The 23,160-nt window shown below is 35.3% G+C and overlaps 1 protein-coding gene across 12 annotated transcripts in view; it reads left to right on the top strand.

Annotated features, from left to right (window-relative positions):
• LOC127062479 (PH and SEC7 domain-containing protein-like) overlaps positions 1 to 23,160 on the top strand; it is a 65,349-nt gene that overhangs the window by 36,774 nt on the left and 5,415 nt on the right. For 4 of the 12 annotated variants that reach the window (XM_050990758.1, XM_050990760.1, XM_050990766.1 and 1 more), the window contains 12 exons: positions 3,057 to 3,123; positions 7,371 to 7,424; positions 17,358 to 17,742; positions 18,598 to 19,900; positions 19,986 to 20,224; positions 20,391 to 20,584; positions 20,713 to 20,905; positions 21,000 to 21,169; positions 21,266 to 21,482; positions 21,665 to 21,809; positions 22,335 to 22,478; positions 22,578 to 23,160. The exon at positions 22,578 to 23,160 is cut by the window's right edge and continues 3,403 nt beyond it. In XM_050990758.1, coding sequence (XP_050846715.1) covers positions 3,057 to 3,123; positions 7,371 to 7,424; positions 17,358 to 17,742; positions 18,598 to 19,900; positions 19,986 to 20,224; positions 20,391 to 20,584; positions 20,713 to 20,905; positions 21,000 to 21,169; positions 21,266 to 21,482; positions 21,665 to 21,809; positions 22,335 to 22,478; positions 22,578 to 22,826 — 3,360 coding nt within the window. In that variant the 3' untranslated portion in view covers positions 22,827 to 23,160. Of the gene's footprint in view, positions 1 to 3,056; positions 3,124 to 7,354; positions 7,425 to 17,357; positions 17,743 to 18,597; positions 19,901 to 19,985; positions 20,225 to 20,390; positions 20,585 to 20,712; positions 20,906 to 20,999; positions 21,170 to 21,265; positions 21,483 to 21,664; positions 21,810 to 22,051; positions 22,479 to 22,577 lie in introns of those variants that run through there. The other 8 variants (XM_050990767.1, XM_050990768.1, XM_050990764.1 and 5 more) reach the window with 6 other exon arrangements.

Below are 23,160 nucleotides of genomic sequence, written 5' to 3'. Positions count from 1 at the left end.
AATATAAATTATGCGCAAGTAACGTTGCAAGGCACGTAGTAAAGCCCGTAGCACACCATGCAATTGCGTGTCTGCCCACGTAGAAAGTGGTGCAGAGCCGTTCTTATCCAGGTATTAATGATTTCGCACGACTGCTCGAAGCGTACCCATCGAGAGTATGTGTGCTTTCGTAACAGGACTTTATTCGAGTTTTGACTTTCGCACATCGTCTTTCCATCGACCCGTTAAAAATTACTATTTTCATTATTATCAACAATTATATGTAATCACAGCGATGAGTATAAAAATGTAATTATAGATAAAACTAAGAAGAAAGTATAGGAATATGATCTTTTTCTCCGTGATTAAAAAAATTTTAATTAATATAATAGAAAAAATCATTACACGTCGATGATTCTATTCGATTTGACTTGCTCGATTGATTGATTTATTTTTTTAATAACGATAATAATAGTAATAAAAATCGTTCAAAAAAAGACGTTCAATATTTTATATCTTATTATCGAAATATTTCGATAAATCTTTTTCTTTTCCTTGTTTTATTTATATATTTTTTTTTTTATTTATCAAAACATGGTTCTTTCAAGATTCGAATAAAATTTTCTTGAGAATTTAGTGGAGGAAACGTAATCACCGTTTTAAGTAAGCACACGTATAGTTCACATGCACGCAAGTTCGTCGTTACGAACCCTTGATAATCCGTTGGCGAAGCATGCCTCGAAAAATCCGTCCCTGCCCTCTGACCCGGTTAACCAAAATCTGTTACAGGATGCATCGACCTGCACGCGGTGCACTCGAAAGTAATTTGTAGACGCAAAACACGTCATCGTGTCAGGTTTTCCTTCCTCCTTTTCTCTTTTCTATTCGTTTTTCAAAATTAATAACGTGAATTCTTACAAAGAAATCGTATACAATTTTTTTTTCTTTCTTTCTTTTTTTTTTTTATCAATACTATTCTATCGAATAGCAATATATATACAGATATATTTTTGGTAAATTTTACTATGGACGATTCGAAATATTTCTTCCTTAGATTACTTTATTTATTTTTCTTACTTTTTTTACTCTGCAAAAAATTATAAATCAATTAGTTAAGAAAATAAGTTGAGAAATTAGAATTAGAAAAGACATTTTTTTCTTTTTTTACTTTTATTATTATTTTTGTTATTATTGTTGATATTATTATGTTTACGTTAATATTATTAATTTTAATACGATCCAACGGAATACGAAATAGTTATTAATTATTATCTCGATGATATAGACGTATACCCGAAGAAATCGAATCTCGCGATTAGGATCATACAAGGAAGTTATAAATTTGCTAACGTAATGTACTTGTTCGTCCATGTACTTTTCTACATTTTAAGAAATTAGACGCATACAAACGCATAAACACATACTATGTATATTTTCTAGCCCGGAAGGTGTTATTCGAGACAACGATGCGTTTAAGTACTGAGACATCAAAATGATAGTGCGAGTGAACATATCTTTTACGAGTCTACTTGAATACACCCACGCTTTAACTAATACCTTAACTGCTAAGTCTTAACAGATAATGATTTATAACGATTTAATGACGCAATATTTCAACGTGAGAAACACATGCAATTTTATCGTTTTTTTTTTTTTTTACATACATAATTTATATTATATTTAGAACTTTAAAGAAATTATTTTGATTTTAAAGAAAAATGTCGAAAAAATATATCCGTTAAGTTCGAGAAATATTAATTTTTTATTTTATCTTATTTTTTTATTTTTTTTTTTAAGATGAACAATATATACACATACACGCACACACAAGTTGGTTCAAAATTTTCTACACGATTTAAGATATCAATTACTCTTTTTCGAGATTTTTTAGTTATAAATAAACTTTGTAATTTCAAAAGTAAATCTTGTAGTTTTACGATCTTAAAGAAAAGAGAGACAAAAGGAAACAGAAAAGAAAAAGAAAAAAAAAAGAACAGATTAACCCAAAAGTTTGTGGAAACGAATAATTGACTTTAAAATCATCTAAAATCTTTTGGGATCTTTCTAGAAACTTTTGATCCATCACATACATACATACATACATACATACATACATACATACATACATACATACATACATACATACATACATACATACATACATACATACATACATACATACATATATAAATACATATATGTATATCTATAATTTGAAGAATCTAAACTAGGCAAATCCTTGAAAATCTTATTTCGGTTTTATCGAATTATCTCTTGGCTGCTTTCGCAGTTATAGATACACGCAAATAAGGGATCTTACCTTATCGCGATGCATTTGCCAAGATCGATAGTGCATTAATGTAGTACGGAAGTTGTTTCTAAATATAGGCCGTCACGAGGAAAAGCGGTGCTTCATGAAATCGAGGAGATTTCGAGTGGTGAAACGAACGAGAACACGTGCGATAGAGAGAAAGAGAGAAACACGGAAAAAGAGAAAAAGAGAGAAAGAAAGAATGGAATGTGCTGTGTGCTGTGGTATGGTATGGTGTGGTGTGGTGTGGTATGGTGTGGTGCGGTGCGGTGCGATGTAGTGTGATGTGGTGTGGTGCGGTATGATGCAGTATGGTAAAAGAGAAGGATAGAAAACTTTTAGAGTGCATTGACCTTCGACGAGTGCTCTAAAACCGTGTGCGAGCACCGCAACGATGGCTACATCGCCCGTTGACGATGCATTCCTCTTCTTCTATTCTCTTTAAACTTTTCTCCGACATGTTGCAATAACACTTGCAGCTTGCTTACTTACTTGCTTACTTGCTGCAACCTCGTGTTTTGCTTTTACCTTCTTTTTGTCTCTTTCTCTTTCTTTTTCTCTCTCTCTCTCTCTCTTTCTCTCTCTCTCTGTCTATCTGCTGTGTGTCTATCCGTCTCCTTTTCTTTTTCTTTCTCCCTCCCTCCCTCTCTCTCTCTCTTTCTCTTACATTTTATTTATCACTTTCGTCCAACATCTTTTCGTTTGGACGTTTTTGCTGACTGTTGAAACGACACCGATTCATAGAAATGATCCTTTTTTTTTGCAGGTCGAGGCCGGTGACGTCATACTTAGGGTGAACGAAGTCGATGTCAACCGATTTAGTACTAAAGAAGGTAAGAAGAACACAATGATCTTAATTTAATTTAGACATTTTTTGTACGATTTTTTCTTTCTTTTTTTTTTATCTTACATTCGTTTACCTTCATTTATACGTATATAGTTGTTTACGTATCTATACATATGCTTCTACAAGCATTTAAAAATTATTCATAATCGATGATAATTTCGTGTGTAATATGTTTTTTATTTTTCTCTATAAGATTTCGTTGTATACTTTTTATTTGTCGTCTTACTTTCGATTTATTATTTTTAATCGGGATCCCTGAGCCTTTTCTCAATTTTTGTCATATTTTTCTTTCTTTCTTTCTTTTTTATTTTCATCGAATTTTAAAGGTCATTTATTATTCCGTTTGATATTTTATTTTTAATCGAGTTCGTTTATTTTTTCTCGTTCGTTTTATTTTATTTCTTTTTTGTTTGCTTATTTGTTTTCTTTTTTCTTTTCTTTTACACTTTTGATCGATCGTCTCGTTTCGTCTCTCTCTTTCTCTCTCTCTCTTTCTCTCTCTCTCTCTCTTTCTCACTCACTCATGCATTCATTTTCTCTATCGCGGGAACGTATTAATCTCCGGAGTGAAAATCTCGTTCCATTGAGCGTGCTCATAAAAATGCATTATTACGTAAGAAAGGATCGAGCTTTACGTGGCGTTGTTACCAGCTCGGTTACGGAGCTACGGATTCTTGCGTGTTACTATCGAAGCAAATCTACGTCCAACGATTTTGCACGAGTGAAAAAGAAAGAGAAGCAAAAAAAGAAAACAAAAGAAAAAAATAGAAACCGAAACCTAAATTGGCCGAAAACTAATTCGAAATTTATTCTTTCGTCTTATCGATTCTGACTTTTCGAGTTTGCATTCTTTTATAATTTTCATGACTCGATACTCTACTATCGATTATTTCGACTTTCATTTCCGACTCTCATTTCTCTTGAATGTGCCTCGTCGACGAGTCTCGAAACGTCATCCCGGTGGACTCCGTGCAACGACGGCTTCTTTCCTTTCTTACAATTTTATTCATATTTAACTTGGTAGTGGTAGAGACGTAAAATTGCCAGAAATATCATCACACATATATACACACACACACACATATATATATTATTAGAATGACGATAGAAATAGAACTCGACAACACGTTGGAAAACAGAATATGTAAGATCGATTTATTATCTCTCTCTCTTTTCTCTCTCTCTCTTTTCTCTCTCTCTCTTTCTCTCTCTATAAAGTTAAAATTTTTATTGTGTGTGCGTGCACGTGTGTGTATATGTTTTTCTATTTCTCTTTTTATGAGGTTAAAATTATTATTTTATGTGTGTGTATGTATGTGTGTCTTTCTTTCTTTCTTTCTTTTCTCTTTCTTCATAAATGATCGATATGAATCACGTTATCTCAGTGTAGATCCTCCTCCTACAATGATTAATTCGATTGACTAGCGGGAGTTTTGAATTTATCTTGTATAGTAGGTATACGTCATCGAAGAAGTTAAACGAGATATATCTATACGAATGTAAGTTTGAACGTTCGCCCATAAGATGGACTACTCGATTGACCTTTTTGATCCCATTTGTTAATCCCTTAGACCTCTCGGTACTTCGAACGAAACTATCTCTCACGTATTGTATCTACGTCCTACGTAATAATAAGTTATTTCTTTTTGTTTCAAGATTCATCTTTCTTTCCAATCTTTCTATCTTTTTTTTTCTCTTTTCTTTTACTTTGTTGTTTTATTTATTTGTTTATTTTTTTTCAAAAGAATTCTTACGAGTTTTTAAATGAAAATTACGATAAACTTAAATTCGTTTGATTTCGTTTTTCTACGTGGAGAACGTTATAAAAAATATAATTTTTTCTTAATGTTATTTCTTTCAGTAAGATTTTATATATATATATATATATATATATATATATATATATGTGACGAATTATGAGTAAATTGAAAATTAAAATGAATGTAATATAAGTTGTCTAATAAATCTATATAAATTCATTAAATTTCTATGCGAAGAACGTAATAACGAATTACTTTTTTTTGTTTTTTTTCTTCAAACGAATTTACGATCAAAATGAAAATTAGAATAAGTGTCGAGTATAAATTTAAATTCGTTCAATTTCTACGTTGAGAGCGTAATAATGAATTTTCTCGATTTCATTTCACTCGTTGAGAATCAACTTATATTCTTTTTTTCTTTACAATTTTCTTTTTTTTTAAAGGAGTAAAACGAACATTAGAACAAACTGTCGGTTATCTAGCCTACTAAATCTAAATATGTCTAATTTCTACGTGGGTAATGTCTTGTCCCGTACGTACATACATAGATACATACGTACGTAAGTAAGTAAAATCTCAAGGGAAGGAGAATATCTCCTTGATGAAAACGCGTCCGGATGCCATGGAACGCTGTGGAAAGTAATTTTTAAATGTCAGAACGTGCGAGGAATATGAAATCGCATGAAAATGTATGTTCCTTTTCTGCTATGGAATTATGTCTGTGGAATTTTCAGGTCCATCCACCTTATCTCGGTTTACGTGTGCTTTTATTATATGTGTTAGAATAGAGCTCTGTCTGAAGCAGTAGCGTAAAAGCAACCCTTGCGAGCTTTTGTGCGTATGTGTGTATATAAGTAAGAATATATATATATATAAGCTTCCTGACCTATGACAATTTCAAGCCGAGATAACATATCTTTCTTTTAAGTCTACTCTTTAATTTGACAAGTTGATATTCATCCTTTTTGTTTCTCCCTCTTTCTCTTTTCTCTCACCTTCTCACCGTTTTATATATATATATACATATATGTTCTTATATTTGTATATTCGTATGTGTAATATATATATATATATTATTTTTTTCTTTTGTATTCTTTGCAAAAGGCGTCTGGTGAACTTTGAACTTTAGATCAAGCCTGTGATTCTTCGTAAGCTTAGCAAACTATGTGTTACGACTATGTTGAGAAAAACCTGTTAATGCGTCGTTAATGTCGCGTCTTAACGAGTTCCTCGTGTATTTCATGTTGCAATTCTCTCTTGATGTTTCTCTTGAGAAAATGTAGTAGTAGTAGTAGTAGTAATAGTAGTCGTATGTAGTAGTAGCAATAGTAATAATAGTAATAGTAATGCGTATATGGTTTGTTATTTTATCAGGCATGTTCTTAGTAATTCTCTATCGAGGAGATTTTATAGATATTGAACGTCACACGATTCAAACTGGTCTAATTGCTATGAATTAATACGAAACTAACATGACGTATCTTAAATGGCGTCCTTTAATAGAAAGAAAGAAAGAAAAAAACAAAACTCGTTTCAATGAATTTAAACAAGAAAGCTCGTAAGTTCGCATAATTTTAAATTATTATAACTAGATATTGAAAAAAGAGAAAAAAAAAAACAAATATCTGCATATATGCCTATATGAATTTCATTGAAAATTTCATTGGAAAAAATGAAACGTAGAAAACGGATTATTATACATACGTACGTATCTATTCTTATCGTAAATTTAAAAAGAAATGAAAATTGGAATCGCCAGTGTTCAATATTTATTTATTTTCATTGTAAAAAAATGATGACAGACAGAGAAAGAGAGAGAGAGAGAGAGAGAGAGAGAGAGAGAGAGAGAGAGAGAGAGAGAGAGAGAGAGAGAGAGGGAGAAAGAAAGAAAGGGAGTATGTTTAAAAGAAATTCTTTTATTTATTTTTGTATGAGCACGAAGACGTGTGAATTGAAAAAAAGGAAAGAGAGAGAGAGAGAGAGAGAGAGAGAGAGAGACAGACAGACAGACAGACAGAGTGAGAGAAGAGGGAGAGAGAGAGAGAAAGAAAGATATGAAAATAATAATTTTACTATCCATATTGATGATAACCTTCATAACTTATCGCTAGCAATGTCGTCGTACAGTGCCTTCTAAGCTCGATTCAGCTTATAGACGCGTTCTACCTCAACGTAGAAAGCAGCAGGTCGACCCACGTACTTCTCATTCCAGTCACCAGACCCACCCACTTCTCGAGGTTGCCTTGTTCTTTCTCTCTCACTCGCTCTTTCAGGACATTCCCTTTACTTCTCTCTCTCTCTCTTTCTCTCTCTCTCTCTCTCTCTCTCTCTCTCTCTCTCTCTCTCTCTTTCTCCTTCTACCTGTCTGTATATATCTGTCTCTCTCTTTCTCTTTCTCCTTCTCACCGACGTCTCCCTTTCTCTTCATCTTTTTTATTTTTTACTCTTTTCTCTCAGCATCTTTCTGTTTCAGTGCTGAAATGTCTGCGGCTCTCATCGGACCCCGTCACCCTGAAGCTAAGAAGGGGTAAGTGAAGAACATACCCTTCTTTCGAATTCTTTTATTTCGATAGAAACATCGATATTTTCTCAGGCAACATAATATATATGTGTGTGTGTGTGCGTGTATATATATATAATATATATACACATACAGGATGATCTAGAATAACTGGCAATAACTTCAGATCCCTTTGGCTTTATGAATTTTCCAACGTGTTTTATTTCATTTTACTTTATTTCTTCTTTCTTTATTTCTTTATTATTATTATTATTATTATTAATTTATAACATAAATAAAAAGAAACTATATATTATATTGGACGTCCGTAATGATCATCCTTTTAATAGAAACGATAATTTCTTTTTTAGTTTTTAATCTTTCTTTCTTAGTTTTTAATTCTTCTTTTAAATCTTTCCGAAAGTCTTTTTCAAAGACTTTTGCTGTTCCATCATAACGTATTTTAAATAGGAGATATTTTGTAAGCAGACATTATCTGTGGAAACAGGCATTGGATCCTACGGCAATATTGAACATCTGCTGATGGAGCAAAATCTTCGATCAGACTCTACAAAAAATTGTTCCAGGAGATTTTGAATAAAGATGCTCTTCAAACTCTTGGCCTTCGTAAAGATGGCCTTCAAACTCTTCTGATCTCAAAGTTATGGATTTTTTTTTGTGTGTGATCAGTTCTTGAATCTCTTATTCAAAATATGTTACAATGGACCAAATTAAATAATCTTGACGTTATATAATCCGTATAAAGTAATAGTGTGAGAGTACCCTCGAAAATTTTTTAATTAAAAAAAAAGAGTAAAAAATATTAATTTTAAACACGCGTTGTAAAATACAGTTTTTTTTATTTGTATTATTAATTAATAATAACAATGATAATATAAGAAAAAAAATTATTAAAGAAGAAATAATAATAATTAAAATTCGTTCGATAATTCACGAAGTTAAAAGTTCTGAATTTATTGTCAGTTATTTCGGGCCACTCTATGTATATACGTATACGTGTAGTTATGTATATGTATATGAATAATGGATCTTTTATTTTTAAATCGATACTCGACGAGGAGGAAAGTGAATTTCCTCATTTAACTTGTATACCGAGATATCGTGCGGTTTTTTTATGGGGACCGTTTGTCTCTCTCTCTCTCTCTCTCTCTCTCTCTCTCTCTCTCTCTCTCTCTCTCTCTCTCTCTCTCTCTCTCTCTCTCTCTCTCTCCTTTTCTTTTTGGAAGCCAACAATGAAAATATCATTGTGGTTGGATCGAAAGTAGTGATTTAATCATACTTCTTGGATAAATGTTTTTTGATAAACTATAGAGTTCGAGAATCTTACAAGAGTTTTAATTAAAGAATTAAATTATTGTCATTAATCCTTTAATACAGATAGTAATCTATCATACATGTTGTCTTTTTTTCTCTTTATAAATTTATAGGGAGCAAACAATGTTTTAATTATTAAACTAGAAACAATATTTAAAAAGTTACATTATTCTGATTTATTGAAAAATTAAATTATCCACTTGATAACAATATCAAGCATTAATAACAATACGATTTTGAAATAGAATGTATTCAAGAGTTAATTCTTGTTTTATAATAGTAACAATTATTTATTTATGTATTTATTTCTTTTTCACAAACATCAAGAAATTATTGTTCTTAGAGAACATTTTCAATCCTTATAATGATGTAGCAAAAATAACCGCAACACATAATTAATTTCGCATTAACAACCGTTCTTATCTGACAACCGTTCTTATCAATTATTTCTTTTACATCCAGAAGAACAATCGAACCGTAGAAAAAGGGTCACGTTGAAAACATGAAAGACAGCATAGAATGTACACTTCAGAGGGGAAGATCGATTCAACTTCGTTGCTCTCTTGTAAATTCTTTTCTTTCCAAGAAAAGCCTTGAGAAACAAAGAGAAAAAACACAGAGAAAGAACACAGAGAAAGAGAGAGAGAGAAAAAGAACATGCAATAACAAATTAAAATCAAAAGGGTGAAAGCGTAATATAGATAACAGTAACTCGAGATCAGAATTATTGGAAAGTGCGAGAAAACAGATGTTTGTTCGAAAACGTGAACGAATTCAATCTTACATTCCAATTGGTCCTACTATACCATCTTTTTATCTATCTATCTACCTATCTATCTAACTACCTCTTTCTCTCTCTCGCTTTCACTATGCAACGGAATCAATTGTAATTTCATCGAGAACGGAAGACGTTAAATGCGTCATCAAGTTGGGATCGTTCGAAAGATTGGAAATTGCCGAGTTGAGGGAAGAAAGGGGCGGAGCTGACAGATGCCTATTGTTTTCTTTGCATGGTACTCGCAATAACGCAAGAGTTGCAATTAAATCGGACACGCGGACTCGGAAACTTTTTCTATTCCTTCTCCTTTTCCGTCTCCTTTTCGTTGTTCGTTTCGTCGATGAAAACAGAAAAAAGAAAGAAAAAAAATAATAATAAAGAGAAGGAGAAAGGAGAAGAAAAAGAAGAAGAAGAAGAAGGCAACGAAGAAGAAAATGAAAAAAAAAAAAAGAAAGAGATAGTAGGATTGGTCTCTGAGCGAAACTTTAATGAGTTTCTCTGTTTGAAACGAAAAACGATTTCATTAATTACTTTCCCCAACTGTTTGTCGTTTGTCGAAACTATTTGACGGTATAAATGTATGTATGTATGTAGATAGATAGATATATGTGTGTGTGAAAGAGAGAGAGAGAGAGAAAGAGAAAGAGAAAGAGAAGAAGAGCTTTGCTCGTGGCTGATTTCGCATGAAGAGGTTCCAGTTCGAAAGCAAGCTCTCGAAAACAAGGTCGATGTATTCCTGGACGCGCGTTATCAATTCGAGAGCGTGGAAAACATATCAACGGATGTCCGGGTAATGCGCTCGTGGTGTCTGTAAACATACTTGGTGGTTGGTAGGATGATGGTAGTGGTAGTGGTAGTAGTAGTGGTAGTGGTAGTGATAGTAACGAAACGTATTCATAGGCGCCAGCTGTCATTGACGAGAAAACGATAGCACCCCTTCTGTCCAGTGAAGACAGAGAGAGAGAGAGAGAGAGCTTCGGAAATTTTATAACAATAGTTTGTTTAACAACCTATCGACTTTCCAATTTTCTCTTTCTCTCTCTCTCTCTCTCTCTCTGCGTATTTCTGTCTCTCTGTCTCTATCTATCTCCGTGACTCATTATTTTTGTCACTCTTTATTTGTTTGTCCTTCTTGTCTTTTTTTTTTTCTTTTTTCTATCTTTCTGTATGTGCCTGTTTCTTTTTATCAATAAGTTTGTCTATCTATCTTTTTCTAGCTGCAAGTCCATTTTCTGTCTCTTTTTCCGTTAGTAAGTTTGTTTGTCTGTCTCTTTCTATGGGTCTATCTATTTTTCTTTCTATCAGTCTGTTCTTTTCGATGGGGCTATCTCTCCCCCCCTCCCCCCTCTGAGTTCTCTATGTCTTTCTATTACTCCGTTCGTCTTTTTCTCTTTTGTCCTCGTGCTCATTCCCGTTCTTCTTCTCTAACAGCCCAAGCATCCACGTCCGGTCTATTTGCCAAGTTAATTATCTCTCGCTGGCTGTTACTCTATAAATCGGTCGTGTAAAACGTCCCCTGAATTTTCTATTTCGTTGCTCTTTTCGAATGAGAATGAGCTTTCGATTATATGTACGTATGTACTTACCTACATACATACCTATTGTATATACCTACATATACATATATATATATATATATATATATATATATATATAAACGTACGTAAATAGGTATTTCTCTTGTTACCATTCGAATTGGCTAACTTCGGCGTTTCTAATTTTCTAATTTTCTCGTAGAGTCGTTTAATCGATTAATCGATCGTTCGTTCGTTCTTTCGTTCATTCGTTTCTTGGTTAGTTCGTTCGTTCGTTCGATCGTTCGATTTATAGATCGATCTGACAATCACGTTTTCTACTTATCCGGACGTTCCACGCCACAGGATTAATGACAGACGCCGCTTAATTAATCCCATGCCGAATAGAGAAACCGTTGAATAGACGAAATGTTCATGGCTAATGCTTATCCTTGATGCCTTGCTTTCACAGAGTTACATACTACATATGTGACTCATTCGTCTCGGTAGCTTCTAGACACTTGCCATCGTATTATCGTTTCTTGTTCACACGCACGATTAACTTCCTTGTCTTTCTTTAAGGCGTCATGTTTATGTCTCTCTCTCTCTCTCTTTCTCTCTCTCTCTCTCTCTCTCTCTCTCTCTCTTTTTTGATGAACTCATCGAATTAGCATTGAATTGGAGAACGACGATTCATTACTAAGAAATCGTGATGATTTTAAAAATTAGTCTTTTTCTATTAGCCATTTTATTTTCTTTAGATACATATATATATTACAGATAAATACATATCGACGTATATATGTATGTATGTATGTATTTATGTATGTATGTATGTATGTATGTATGTATGTATGTATGTATGTATGTATGTATGTGTACATATACATATATACATATTTTATATTAGTAATAAAGGATATTTTAGCGAAGTTAGTTCAGTACAAAAAACTCATAGATATAATTAATGAAAATGTTAATCGTTTAATTATTATTTCGTAGGTAAACAAATTTGTCGATACTTGTCTATTTTCCAAATAAATTCGTTCGAGGAAGAGAAAGAGGAAGTTCGAATCGCTTGGTTAGTGAACCCTAGAGAAGACGATCTAATGATAGAACGTAAGTCTCTTGGCACGCGTTCGCGCTCTTGAACTTGAAGAAATAATAATAGGAATCTCGTGAGATATCGTCGGTAAAGCGAACTTGGACGGTTGCATGTGTTACTTCCGTTCTTTTCTTTTCTTTTCTTTTTATTCTTTCGTTTTCCTTCATAAAAATAACTTTTGACCGATTTATTGTCCATATAAGGTAATTATAATATATAAAAAAAAAACCGTGTAATTTTGTTTATTCAGTTAGTTGACAAAATTACAACACACATTATTATTCATAAACATTCGTTTCATTCGTGTGTCATAAAATAAACCATTTTTTTTAAATTATTGCACGAACGAGCATTTAAAATAAACGAACATTCACGTATATCAATTACAATTAAACGAAACACAAAAAATGATATAGCTTTTTTTATTCGGTGAATTCACCAAAATTACAACGTACCGCTATTATTATTCATAAAAATTCATTGAAACGTCACAAAATAGACCATTTTTCTTTCCTTCTTCTTTTTTATATCCATTTCCTATTTCCTTATCTGGAGCATCTATAATTGGATCATTTTTCGTATTCCGTTCTAACTTATCGAATATTTCGAGGAAATAATCCAAGAAATAGTCTATTGTATTGTATCGAATAAGGATATCGAGTATGGGCATCGTTATCATCCATATCCATAGAAAATCGTTCTTCGATAACGACGAGTAGAGATTGTCAACGAGGAGATCGCTTCTCTTTTCCGATCTAATGATAGAACGAGTCGTCGTCGATCGTGCTGTGTATGCACTTGAACCTGAACAAGATAATATAATAATAGTGTAATACCGTTACGAGGCCATAAACGCGCGACAATGTGAGAGAAAACAGCCAACTCCTCGTCGGTATCATGTGTATATAATATATATATATATATATATATATATATATATATCACATGTATGTATATATATACACATATCTACGTATATGTATATGTTATATGTTATATGTTATATGTTTATGTGTATGTACGTATCGTTCAGACTCGACGAGAGCGTGAATTGAGTAAAAGAGCGTAAGAGGAAAAGAGATAGAGATAGATAGATAGATAGAGAGAGAGAGAGAGAGAGAGAGAGAGAGAGAGAGAGAGAGAGAGAGAGAAAGGTCATTCTGTAGGACGATAGTAAACCTTCGTATGCATGAACGAACCCAGGTTCACAGCAAGCAAACCCGTTTCGATGGCTTTCGATAAAAATTGATCCGTTCTCAGGGATGGTTCTTGAATCTTTCAATTAAATCGGGGATCAGATACTTTATCTTTATTCAAGAAAATTTCTTTTGTATAGAAAAATGAAATGTTTAACTTCAGTAAAGAATATCTAGAAGAGATTTCTTTATTAAAATGAACATTTCTTTTTAATTCTAATTTTTATTGCAATTTTCTTTCTTTCTTTTCTTTTTTTCTTTTTTTGATTTACTATTACTATTTTTATTATTATTATTATTATTATTATTATTATTATTATTATTATTATTATTATTATTATTATTAATTCGAGAAAATTCAAATTAGAAAGATCAATGATCAGAGTGTGATCAATTAGTCAATCGTTTTCGTTAATTCGTAAAATAGTATTCGTCGATTATTAATAAATTTTTTTGAACGATGATCGTTCTTTTCTCTCTCTCTCTTTTTTTTTTAATCAGTTTTCATTAATTCGAGAGTATTCGTCGATTATTATTAAATTTTTCGTCGATGATAACGATGATGGTTCTCTTTCCCTTTCCTTTTTTTTTTCTTTTTTTGAAATCCGAGCAAATCTAACTCTCGAGTGCGACGGATTGCCATTACTAAAATGTAAATAGGTAGACGGTTGAATGTAAATGTAGAGGTAAAAGGATAGGTAGAGGTAACCCAGACTAGAAAAGAAAAATGGAAAGAGAGTGGCGAGGCGATTAGGTACACGGCCGAACGATCAAACGGGCAGCCGAGAGAATAGCCAACGATTTTCTACGGGGGTGATTAATCGATCGTCTATAGTCTACGTTGTAGGAGTAAGAGAAAGAGGAAGAGGAAGAGAAAGAGAAAGAAAAAGAAAGAAAGAAAGAAAGAGGAAGAGAAAAAAATCATGTAAGCCAAGAACGTTTACGAGACGAAAGTAGAAGGATTACTGTAGATACCGAACGTGTTGTCTTATCCAAGATAAATGTTTCTTTTTCGTTAAGTCTATGATACTCTAAGGAATTCTTATTCGTTTTGAAGAAAAATGTCTGAAAACGAAAGAAACGTCCAGGTTATTCCCATTTCTTTTTACTCGATCGGTCGCCTAGATGTTCGTATATTATTTAAATGGACAGCCTTCTGTTCCTCGTAAATCTTACTTCCGCGAGACTCGCGAAACTTCCTTGACCTCTTCTTCTTCTTCTTCTTCTTTTTCTTTTTCTTCTTCACATTCACAGAAATGTAGAGATCTTCCATCTCTCGTGACCACGTGTACGTAGTACGTACGTAAATGTATGTATGTAGGTATTACACACGTAAACATGGGTATACGTTTCATATACATAAACATAGGTAGCCATTACATACACCTAAATTTATCTACTTACTACATAGACGTTAATATACATATATGTTGCATAAACGTAAATCTACGTATATAATAATATATACATACATACTACATAAACATACTACATAAACATACTATATAAACTATATATATATACGTGTGTATGTAGTAGTAGTAGTAGTAGTAGTAGTAGTAGTAATAGTAATAGTAGTACGTACGTAAATTTACGTATATACTGCATATGTATATACCTAAATGTATAATACGTAACTACATGTTACGTACACGTAAATATACATAGGTTACTTACTAGATAGATGTAGGTAAATGTAAGTACTTTTATCTTCTTTCTCGCTCTAAAGTCACAAGGGTATGTCCGTGGAAGAAGCGAAAACGCGCTAGCATCTGGACGCGGAAAGTTTTCTTTGGCACGATCGTATTCGTTCATTCTCGAAGACTTTGAAGTCCTGCACGCGTTGGCAATAAATTCTTCTGACTCTGGGGGCCATGAAATAACCGTCTGCCGGCTTTTTAATCAGACTTTGCGAGTGTTCCTCTCTCTCTCTCTCTCTTTCTCTCTTTCTCTTTCTCTTTCTCTCTCTTTCTTTCTCGTCGTCGAAAGACTTGTCCCAGATATGAGACGCTTTGAACCGAGATACTAGTAGTATTACGAGAAGAGAAAACTCGCACGAGGATTCTCTTGGTAACGAGCTATTTATCGATTTGTCCTTTATTTCGCGAATCAACGATCCTCTTTCTTCACTTTCTTTGAGGAACAAAAATATCCTTGGTATTACACTCGATAAGCTATTATATCTGATAAAATGACAGATCTTATAAACCACCCTGTCTTCGAAAATATCCGCTCAAAGATTTATATAAAAAAAAATAAATAAATAAATAAATAAAACTATGATTGATTTCTACGTTTTATAGACGTAAACAACAATTATGTGTAAGAAAAAAAATTTTTCTTATTAATCCCTCATTTCCACTGTTACCGTGCGATAAAAATCTATCGAAAATCTACGAACGTTTTGACAGACCCTAACTATTCTGATTCTACTTTATTTATCTACTTAAGTTAATCCCTCAAGTGTATTTAGAAAAATTGCATAATGCCGATCGAACGTTTATTATTCAGTTTAGTAAATAATATAAGCTCGGTTAAAGTTTGACCTCCTCCTTTTAACACCCTGTATAACCTGTGAGAGGAAACCGTTCTAGGGGATGGCTCTTCTAAGTGTTGGTGGTGGAAGAAGGGGATGTAGTTAACTTACATATTCCGAATTTGCGCCGTGCTACGATGCGACGAGGGTGTGGATACGGTCGATGAAACTGGGAGAGGGAGGGGGTTGAAAGTTCCTTCGTTGAAATAATGCCTTCTACGAGAACTATTCTATCCTTAGGGACAATGCCTCTTGGATTTTCTACTCAAACGTTTCTAATCTAGATTCAGATCGGATTGGCATCGTAGGTTTTCTTTTACGGCAATTATCGGGACTCCCTTCTTATCAGAACTTTGATTATGTTGGTATTTAGGATAAGGCATCTAACACGAATACTTTGAATAACTTTTTAAATCGTGTAATATATGAAACATTGTATAAACGGTAGAAAAAAAAAAGCAGTAGTTGTTCAATCCTCAATTTGAAAGTTAATTACCGATTATTAAATTTCTAAGACCAATAAAAATTCATACTTTTGTTTGATAGGTTGAATAATTTGAATAAATAGCACGATTTATAGAAATAAAAGTAAAAATAAAGAAAGAAAAAAGAAGAGAAAAAGAAATGGATACCATATGTACTTATGTAATGTAAATCAGATTGTATTAAATATTTTCATAGAATTAAAAATAAAATTATGTAAATTGGGCACGCTAAGTGGTTCACCCTGTATATAATGACTTTCCGAGTTTTTCCACGAAACTACCAAGTCGTTCCTCGTTAAGGACAGTACCAAAAGAGGGCGATCAAACGATAACGAAGCTAATTTCGCCGTCTGCAGAGCACAGAAAGATTGAAAAAAAGAAAGAGAGAGAGAGAGAGAGAGAGAGAGAGAGAGAGAGAGAGAGTAGCGTATTTAGAATATGTATGTATATTCTCGCGTGGACGTTAAAGGTACATTTTTGTCCTCGTTCCGTGTCGTTTGTATTCGACGGACTTGCGTGAAGTGTATTTTTAGCGTGGCGAGTGCAACATGCTCATGTATGTCTGATGGTTTCGTTGAATTTCGAAATATTATAACGTGATTTCACTGTTACGATAGTGATATCATCACTGATCATCCACGACGAGTAAAGAATAATCTAATCGTTCGATTATACAGATAAAATCTCGAATCGATCGTCTTTTAAAGATCGAGACACCCTATATAAGCCATTGAATTATTTATACGATGATACAAAATTCACGCACTAACGTAGAATAAATAAAATTGTCTAATTAACGATAGATTTGATAGAAAACGTTTCAAAAACGAAACGAAAAAAAGAAAAAAGAATTTTGTTTTTCTTCCCGACTTTTATATTATCTTTTACTTTTCTTTTTTGCTTTCTAATGCAATAAAATAATGTTAATGATTTATAGATATTTTGTTTCGATTTTTTTTCCTTCGTTTTTGTTTTAATTCTTTTTTTTTTTTTCTTCTTGTATCATCGCAGATCCCGCGATAAAGGCGCACGTGCGTCGACTCCTGTCACCTGGGGATGCAACGACCGAGGAGGATGCAAGCGAAGTCGCGAAATCAACACGCGAAGGAAATACCATCGCGCAAAACTCTAGAGACGTGAAATCATCTTCGAGTAGTGGTTGTGAGAACGAAGAATCGAGAAAATCTGGGTCGCCGGTTTTACCCGTTGGTTCACCTCAAGGTCCTCAAGGTGCAACGCAATATTCGACCAGAAGCAATGGTTCCTACAGTGACCCTTCGGGTTCGTCCGACTTGGAGGCCCTTTTACCACCAATGGATAGCTTCAAGGAAGAGGAACGTGCTCAGTGGGAGCCACTTTCTGGTGAAAAGTTTGGTCGTCAGAAGAACACGCCTAGGTAGGTCGGTCGTTAATCTAATAGATGGAAGGTTACATAGGAGTTTCTTGTGTTTGGATAAGAAGTTCAGAAAAGAATAAATTTCTATGGGACATTAAGTAGCTTATACGGTTGAAGTACAGCTTTAAAAAGTAGAGAGGGACCATAGCCAGGATCCGATATATTAAATATACCCCTAGAGTCATTTGTATATTTATTTTTTTATGTTCATTTTTTCATACGTTTACTTCAATCAACCGTTTTAATGGTACACGTTTATACGATAAAAATGAAACGAGGATTAAATTTGAAACTATGTTTACCTCGAATTATTTCGGTGGTTACAAGTAAGTAAATTTGTTTTTCGTGTGGATAGGAGGAGGGAACTGTAAAAGTTTCTCTGTGTTAATTGTTCGAAAAGTTATGAAAGGTGCCTCGGATGAGCTTTCTTCTCGATTATTCAGCGAAAACTCGATGAACTCGGCGAGTAACTTAGCGACACATTCATGATTCATAAAGTGCGTTTTAGCATAAAATAGTAAGTTTATCGCGTTGAAAAGTTTCGTTTGACGTCGACTAGAACGGCGACGACGACGACGACGACTATAACGACGACGACGACGACTATAACGACGATGACGACGATTATAACGACGAGAACAAGAACGAGAACGAGAACGAGGACGACGAAACGGCGATATCACAAAGTTTAAGACTAGCGTTGTTAGACCTCTTGTCGTTAACGAGCTGGAAAATATTAATGTATAACTTCGAATATATATATATACATATATATGTGTGTATACACATATATATATATAATACGTATACATAAGATATAATAGGATAACGGGGATCGATGGGTTTTTCGTTCAGGTTCGAAGCTTATATGATGACCGGCGATCTCATGCTGAACCTGTCGCGAACGCAGCAAAGCAGTGGTTTCCTGCCGAAGTACCAGAAGAAGGTCGACTCGCTTAGGTACAACAATCATCACTCTCACCATCACCATAATCATCACAATCACCACCATCATAACTCGGTACCTACCAGTCCTAACGAGATGTTAGGCCACCACCGTGCGTACAAGTGCACTGGCTCGAACTCGGCCAGCACCTCGCCGGTCGGGATCAGCAAACGCGACGGCGGCCAATGCACGAGCCAGGGCGACTCTAGCAAGCCCAATGCCGCCGCGAGCAGTTTCGGTTATTCGAGCGGCTTCGTCCGTACCTCGCGCTCCGAGGATCACTTGCAATTCCAAAAGGACCCTTCGATGAGCGCGGTGGACATAGACATTGACGACGACGTCACGTCCAGCCTGAATACCCTGTTGGACACGCGGCCGGAGAGCGGCCAGGGCCTGTCCAGCGAGAGGATCGTCTGGACGTACAACGCGCCCGTCAGCTCGCCGTCCGCCTCGGAGCGCACCTCCTGCTGCCAAAATGGTAGCTCCTCTCAATCCTCTTCCTCCTCATCCTCGAGTTCCTCCTCGTCGAGCGGCTCCTCGACGGAGGGTACCAGTCCACAGCGTTCCCTATCACCTGCCTCCCCGACCTCGGTCTCGTCCTCCGTCATGTCCTCCAATTCTGGATCCCGTAGGTTCCCACCGCCGGTACCGACCGCTCCGCCGGCCCTGGTGGGACCCTCGGGCGACGGGACCACCTCCTCGACCTCTGGCCTACATCCCACCAACGGCGACCTCAGCCAGTCGGAGGCCATCAGCAACATGTCCAGTCCGGATTACAACGACGAGGAGACCATGGATATTCTCAGTGTGCGCGACATTATGATGGTCAGTGATCCCAGTGACAGTGACTCGACGATACTCGCGAGCGAGCCGCCACAGAGGAGACTCAAGCCGAGTACTGCGTCGAACGCTACTAACGCTCCACCGACTTCTTACGCTCAGCAACAGCAGCAACAGCAGCAACAACAACAACAGGACTCTGCAGCCGAGCATAGGATAGTGATCCAAGTTAAGGGACCGGACAAGGATTCTTCATCGAGAAACGCTAGTCCGAGACAGGCAAGGAGAAGGACGGTTCCATCTGGGGCTGCTAGCGCATCGTCCGTTGATCTCTTGCCATCGAACATTTCGACGGTACAGAATGCTGCTCAACGATCCTCACCGTCGACTCTTACCTCTGGTAATGTTACTCCAGAGTTCGTTGGTTATCAGGTACGTTGTAGATCCCCTAAAATACGATCTATCCTGATATTAGTATCTCTTCGATCAAATTTCATCTACACGAATCTTTTACTAGGAGCTCAAGGAAAGCGAGGACGAAAGGGAGGCTTATAGTGCTGGATTCTACGACGATCAGAAACACAGTGGTGCCTCTCCACCTCAGTCGGCTGATGAGGAAAGCGATATCGAGAGTCTCCATAGCTTCCATTACAGTCCAAAAGCGGTGGATCTACCGTCCGCCGTTCGACTAGCTAAAAGGCTATATTCTTTAGATGGCTTTAAGAAATCCGATGTCTCCAGACATCTTAGTAAAAAGTATGTTTTTTATCTTTGCGTTTAGCTAGCAGTAGCAAAGGACAAAATGGGAATATATGTATCTGTATATGTACATACATATACATATATGTATACATACATTATACATACATACATACATATATATATATATACACATACATTAACGAAAAATCTTCTTTTACAGCAACGACTTCAGTAAAGCGGTAGCCGAGGAGTACTTGAAATATTTCAACTTTGAACGAGACACGCTGGACGTGGCTCTCAGAAAGTTCCTTGTTCAGTTCTCTTTAACTGGGGAGACCCAAGAAAGGGAGCGGGTTCTTGTACATTTCTCTAAGAGGTATCTTGATTGTAATCCCGGCACGTTTAACTCTCAAGGTACGTACATTAAAACAACGACTAGAATCACTTATCGTCGAATTTCTTTTTTTTCTTTCTTTCTTTCTTTCTTTCTTTCTTTCTGTTTTGTCGTTTTTTTGTTTTCAATTATATATTAACGTTTTCAGATGCAGTTCACACATTAACATGTGCTATTATGTTGCTGAATACCGATCTTCATGGTCAGAATATCGGTAGAAAAATGTCGTGTTCGGAGTTTATAGAAAATTTATCAGAACTCAACGATGGTGATAATTTCCCTAGGGAGGTGCTAAAGCAACTTTACAATGCTATCAAGTCTTATCCCTTGGACTGGGCTTTGTAAGTTATAATATTAATCTCTTCGGTATAATTAGTCTTCGATCGTTATATTAGATCAATTTTCTCTTCTACTTTTTCATTTTATTCTTATAAGGGATGACGAGGGTGATGAAACGACGACTCAGGTTATCCAACAGGGTGATGGACCAGCGATAGCTGGTACTGGAAATCCGTTTCTCGATGTGCCAAATGTTACAGGTGCTACGGAGTTCAAGAAGGGTTATGTTATGCGCAAATGTTGTTATGATTCCAATGGGAAAAAAAGTTCGTTGTATAGCAATATATCAATAATCTTTTAAAAACTAAAAGATTTACGAATAGATAATAACAATCATCTTATCTTGTATCAAACATTTTTAGCTCCTTTTGGAAAGAGAGGTTGGAAGATGTATTATTGTACATTGAGAGAGCTTGTATTATATTTACATAAGGACGAGCATGGCTTCCGTAACGATAGTTTGCACAACGCGATACGTATTCATCATGCATTAGCGACGAAAGCGTCGGATTACACGAAGAAGCAACACGTTTTCAGGCTACAAACTGCCGATCAAGCGGAATATCTTTTCCAAACGAGGTATTGTGTTCTTAATGATTGTTAAAAAGAAAAGAAAAGAAAAGAAAAAAAAAAAAGAAAAATTGTCCGTCTGCTTCTTTTCTCTCTCTTTCTCTCTCTTTTCTTATCTTTTTTCCGCAAAGAAAAACGTGTCGTCGAAGATGTATGAACAGGATCTAAGATATCTCACATTATATTTCTAGCGATTCCAAAGAACTTCAATCGTGGATCGACACGATCAATTTTGTATGCGCCAGTTTCTCTTGCCAACCCCTCGCAGGAGCCGTCGGTTCTCAACGAAAATTTCAGCGGCCTCTGTTACCGTGCAGTCACACCAAATTATCTCCTGTGAGTAATAAAACGTAAATATTGATTTAAAGAAATTTGTAAAAAAAAAAAATTGCTCTATGACTTTTAATGGATCTCTCTTTCTCACTTTCTCTCTCTCTCTCTCTCTCTCTCTCTCTCTCTCTCTTTCTTTCTCTCTCTCTCTCTCTCTCTCTCTCTCTCTTTCTCTCTCTCTCTCTCTCTGCAGCCTTTATCTATCAGCAAGGAATATAATCTATTTTTATTCTTTCTTTATTTACAAGCCTTCCTCCACTAATCTCGAAGCAAGCTTCGTTCTCTAAGTTTGTATCTTCACAAATAGTACATTCATACGGTTTGAGAAGAACGATTCTTTTATTTCTTTGAAATCAACACAGCCGGTATAATATTCCGCTGTTATTATCATCATCGAACATATAAATTCAAAGAAACCTGCACGATTATTGTCGAAACTCTGTTATATATTAGAAAATTGAATATCGTTTGTCGATCGGTTCGCATAATGTTTGATCGACTCTTCTTCGGATTGTTTTGTTGTGTTATCAGAGAGAACAGTTGCGGGACCACGAGGATAGAGTTAGCAGATTGGAATCCGAGCTGGACGAACATAAACGGCATCCTCCCGAAAGAGGAGCTAAAGCTTTAGCCGTACAAAATTATAAAGAGAAGGCTGCATATTTATATCACGAGGTAAAATTTATAATAATTGATTATATAATATTATATCGTATCGATCTAACTAATCCTTTTCTCATGTAATAATTTTTTATATATCTTTTGTTGAAACAGTTAAAGAGGTATAAGACGTACGCCTACTTGTTACGTTCAAGACTGGCATTCACAGAGGTCGAACCATCTCTGGTAGAGAGCAGTATCGGTGAAGTGGATGAAGGAAGCGGTGCTTTGTTGAATGCTGACGTAGCGTTAGTACCTCCTCCAGTTCCTGATCGACCAGCCATAAATAGGTACAGTTACAGGGCTGCCATTTACAACCGTAATCTTCTAAACGGTCAGGACTACTGCGGGGATATTGGTTGACGTGTGATGGGTGTATTTTCAGCATGTGTGGTCTAATCCGTTGCTGCTCCTACAAAAAATATGCGCAGCTATACGGAAACATTAGCTCAAATTTCTAAGAGATATTAACCGATTACTAACGATGTATTCGATTCCATCACTTGTTAAGTACTGTACCTTATTGTACCTTGTACTCACACACACTATCTCTTTTAATACATATAACCATCATTTACAACAGGCGATCATTAATACGGTAGTTGTAATATTCGTACGACATTATAATCAATCGATACAGCAGATTTCTAAACGATATGAATCATTTCTGTTTCTTTATTCTAATTTCAATTATATT

This window comes from Vespula vulgaris, chromosome 3 (assembly GCF_905475345.1).
Source record: "Vespula vulgaris chromosome 3, iyVesVulg1.1, whole genome shotgun sequence".
Taxonomy (NCBI): domain Eukaryota; kingdom Metazoa; phylum Arthropoda; class Insecta; order Hymenoptera; family Vespidae; genus Vespula; species Vespula vulgaris.
Note: the sequence above shows the minus strand (reverse complement) of the source record. Positions and strands in the feature narration are given on the sequence as shown.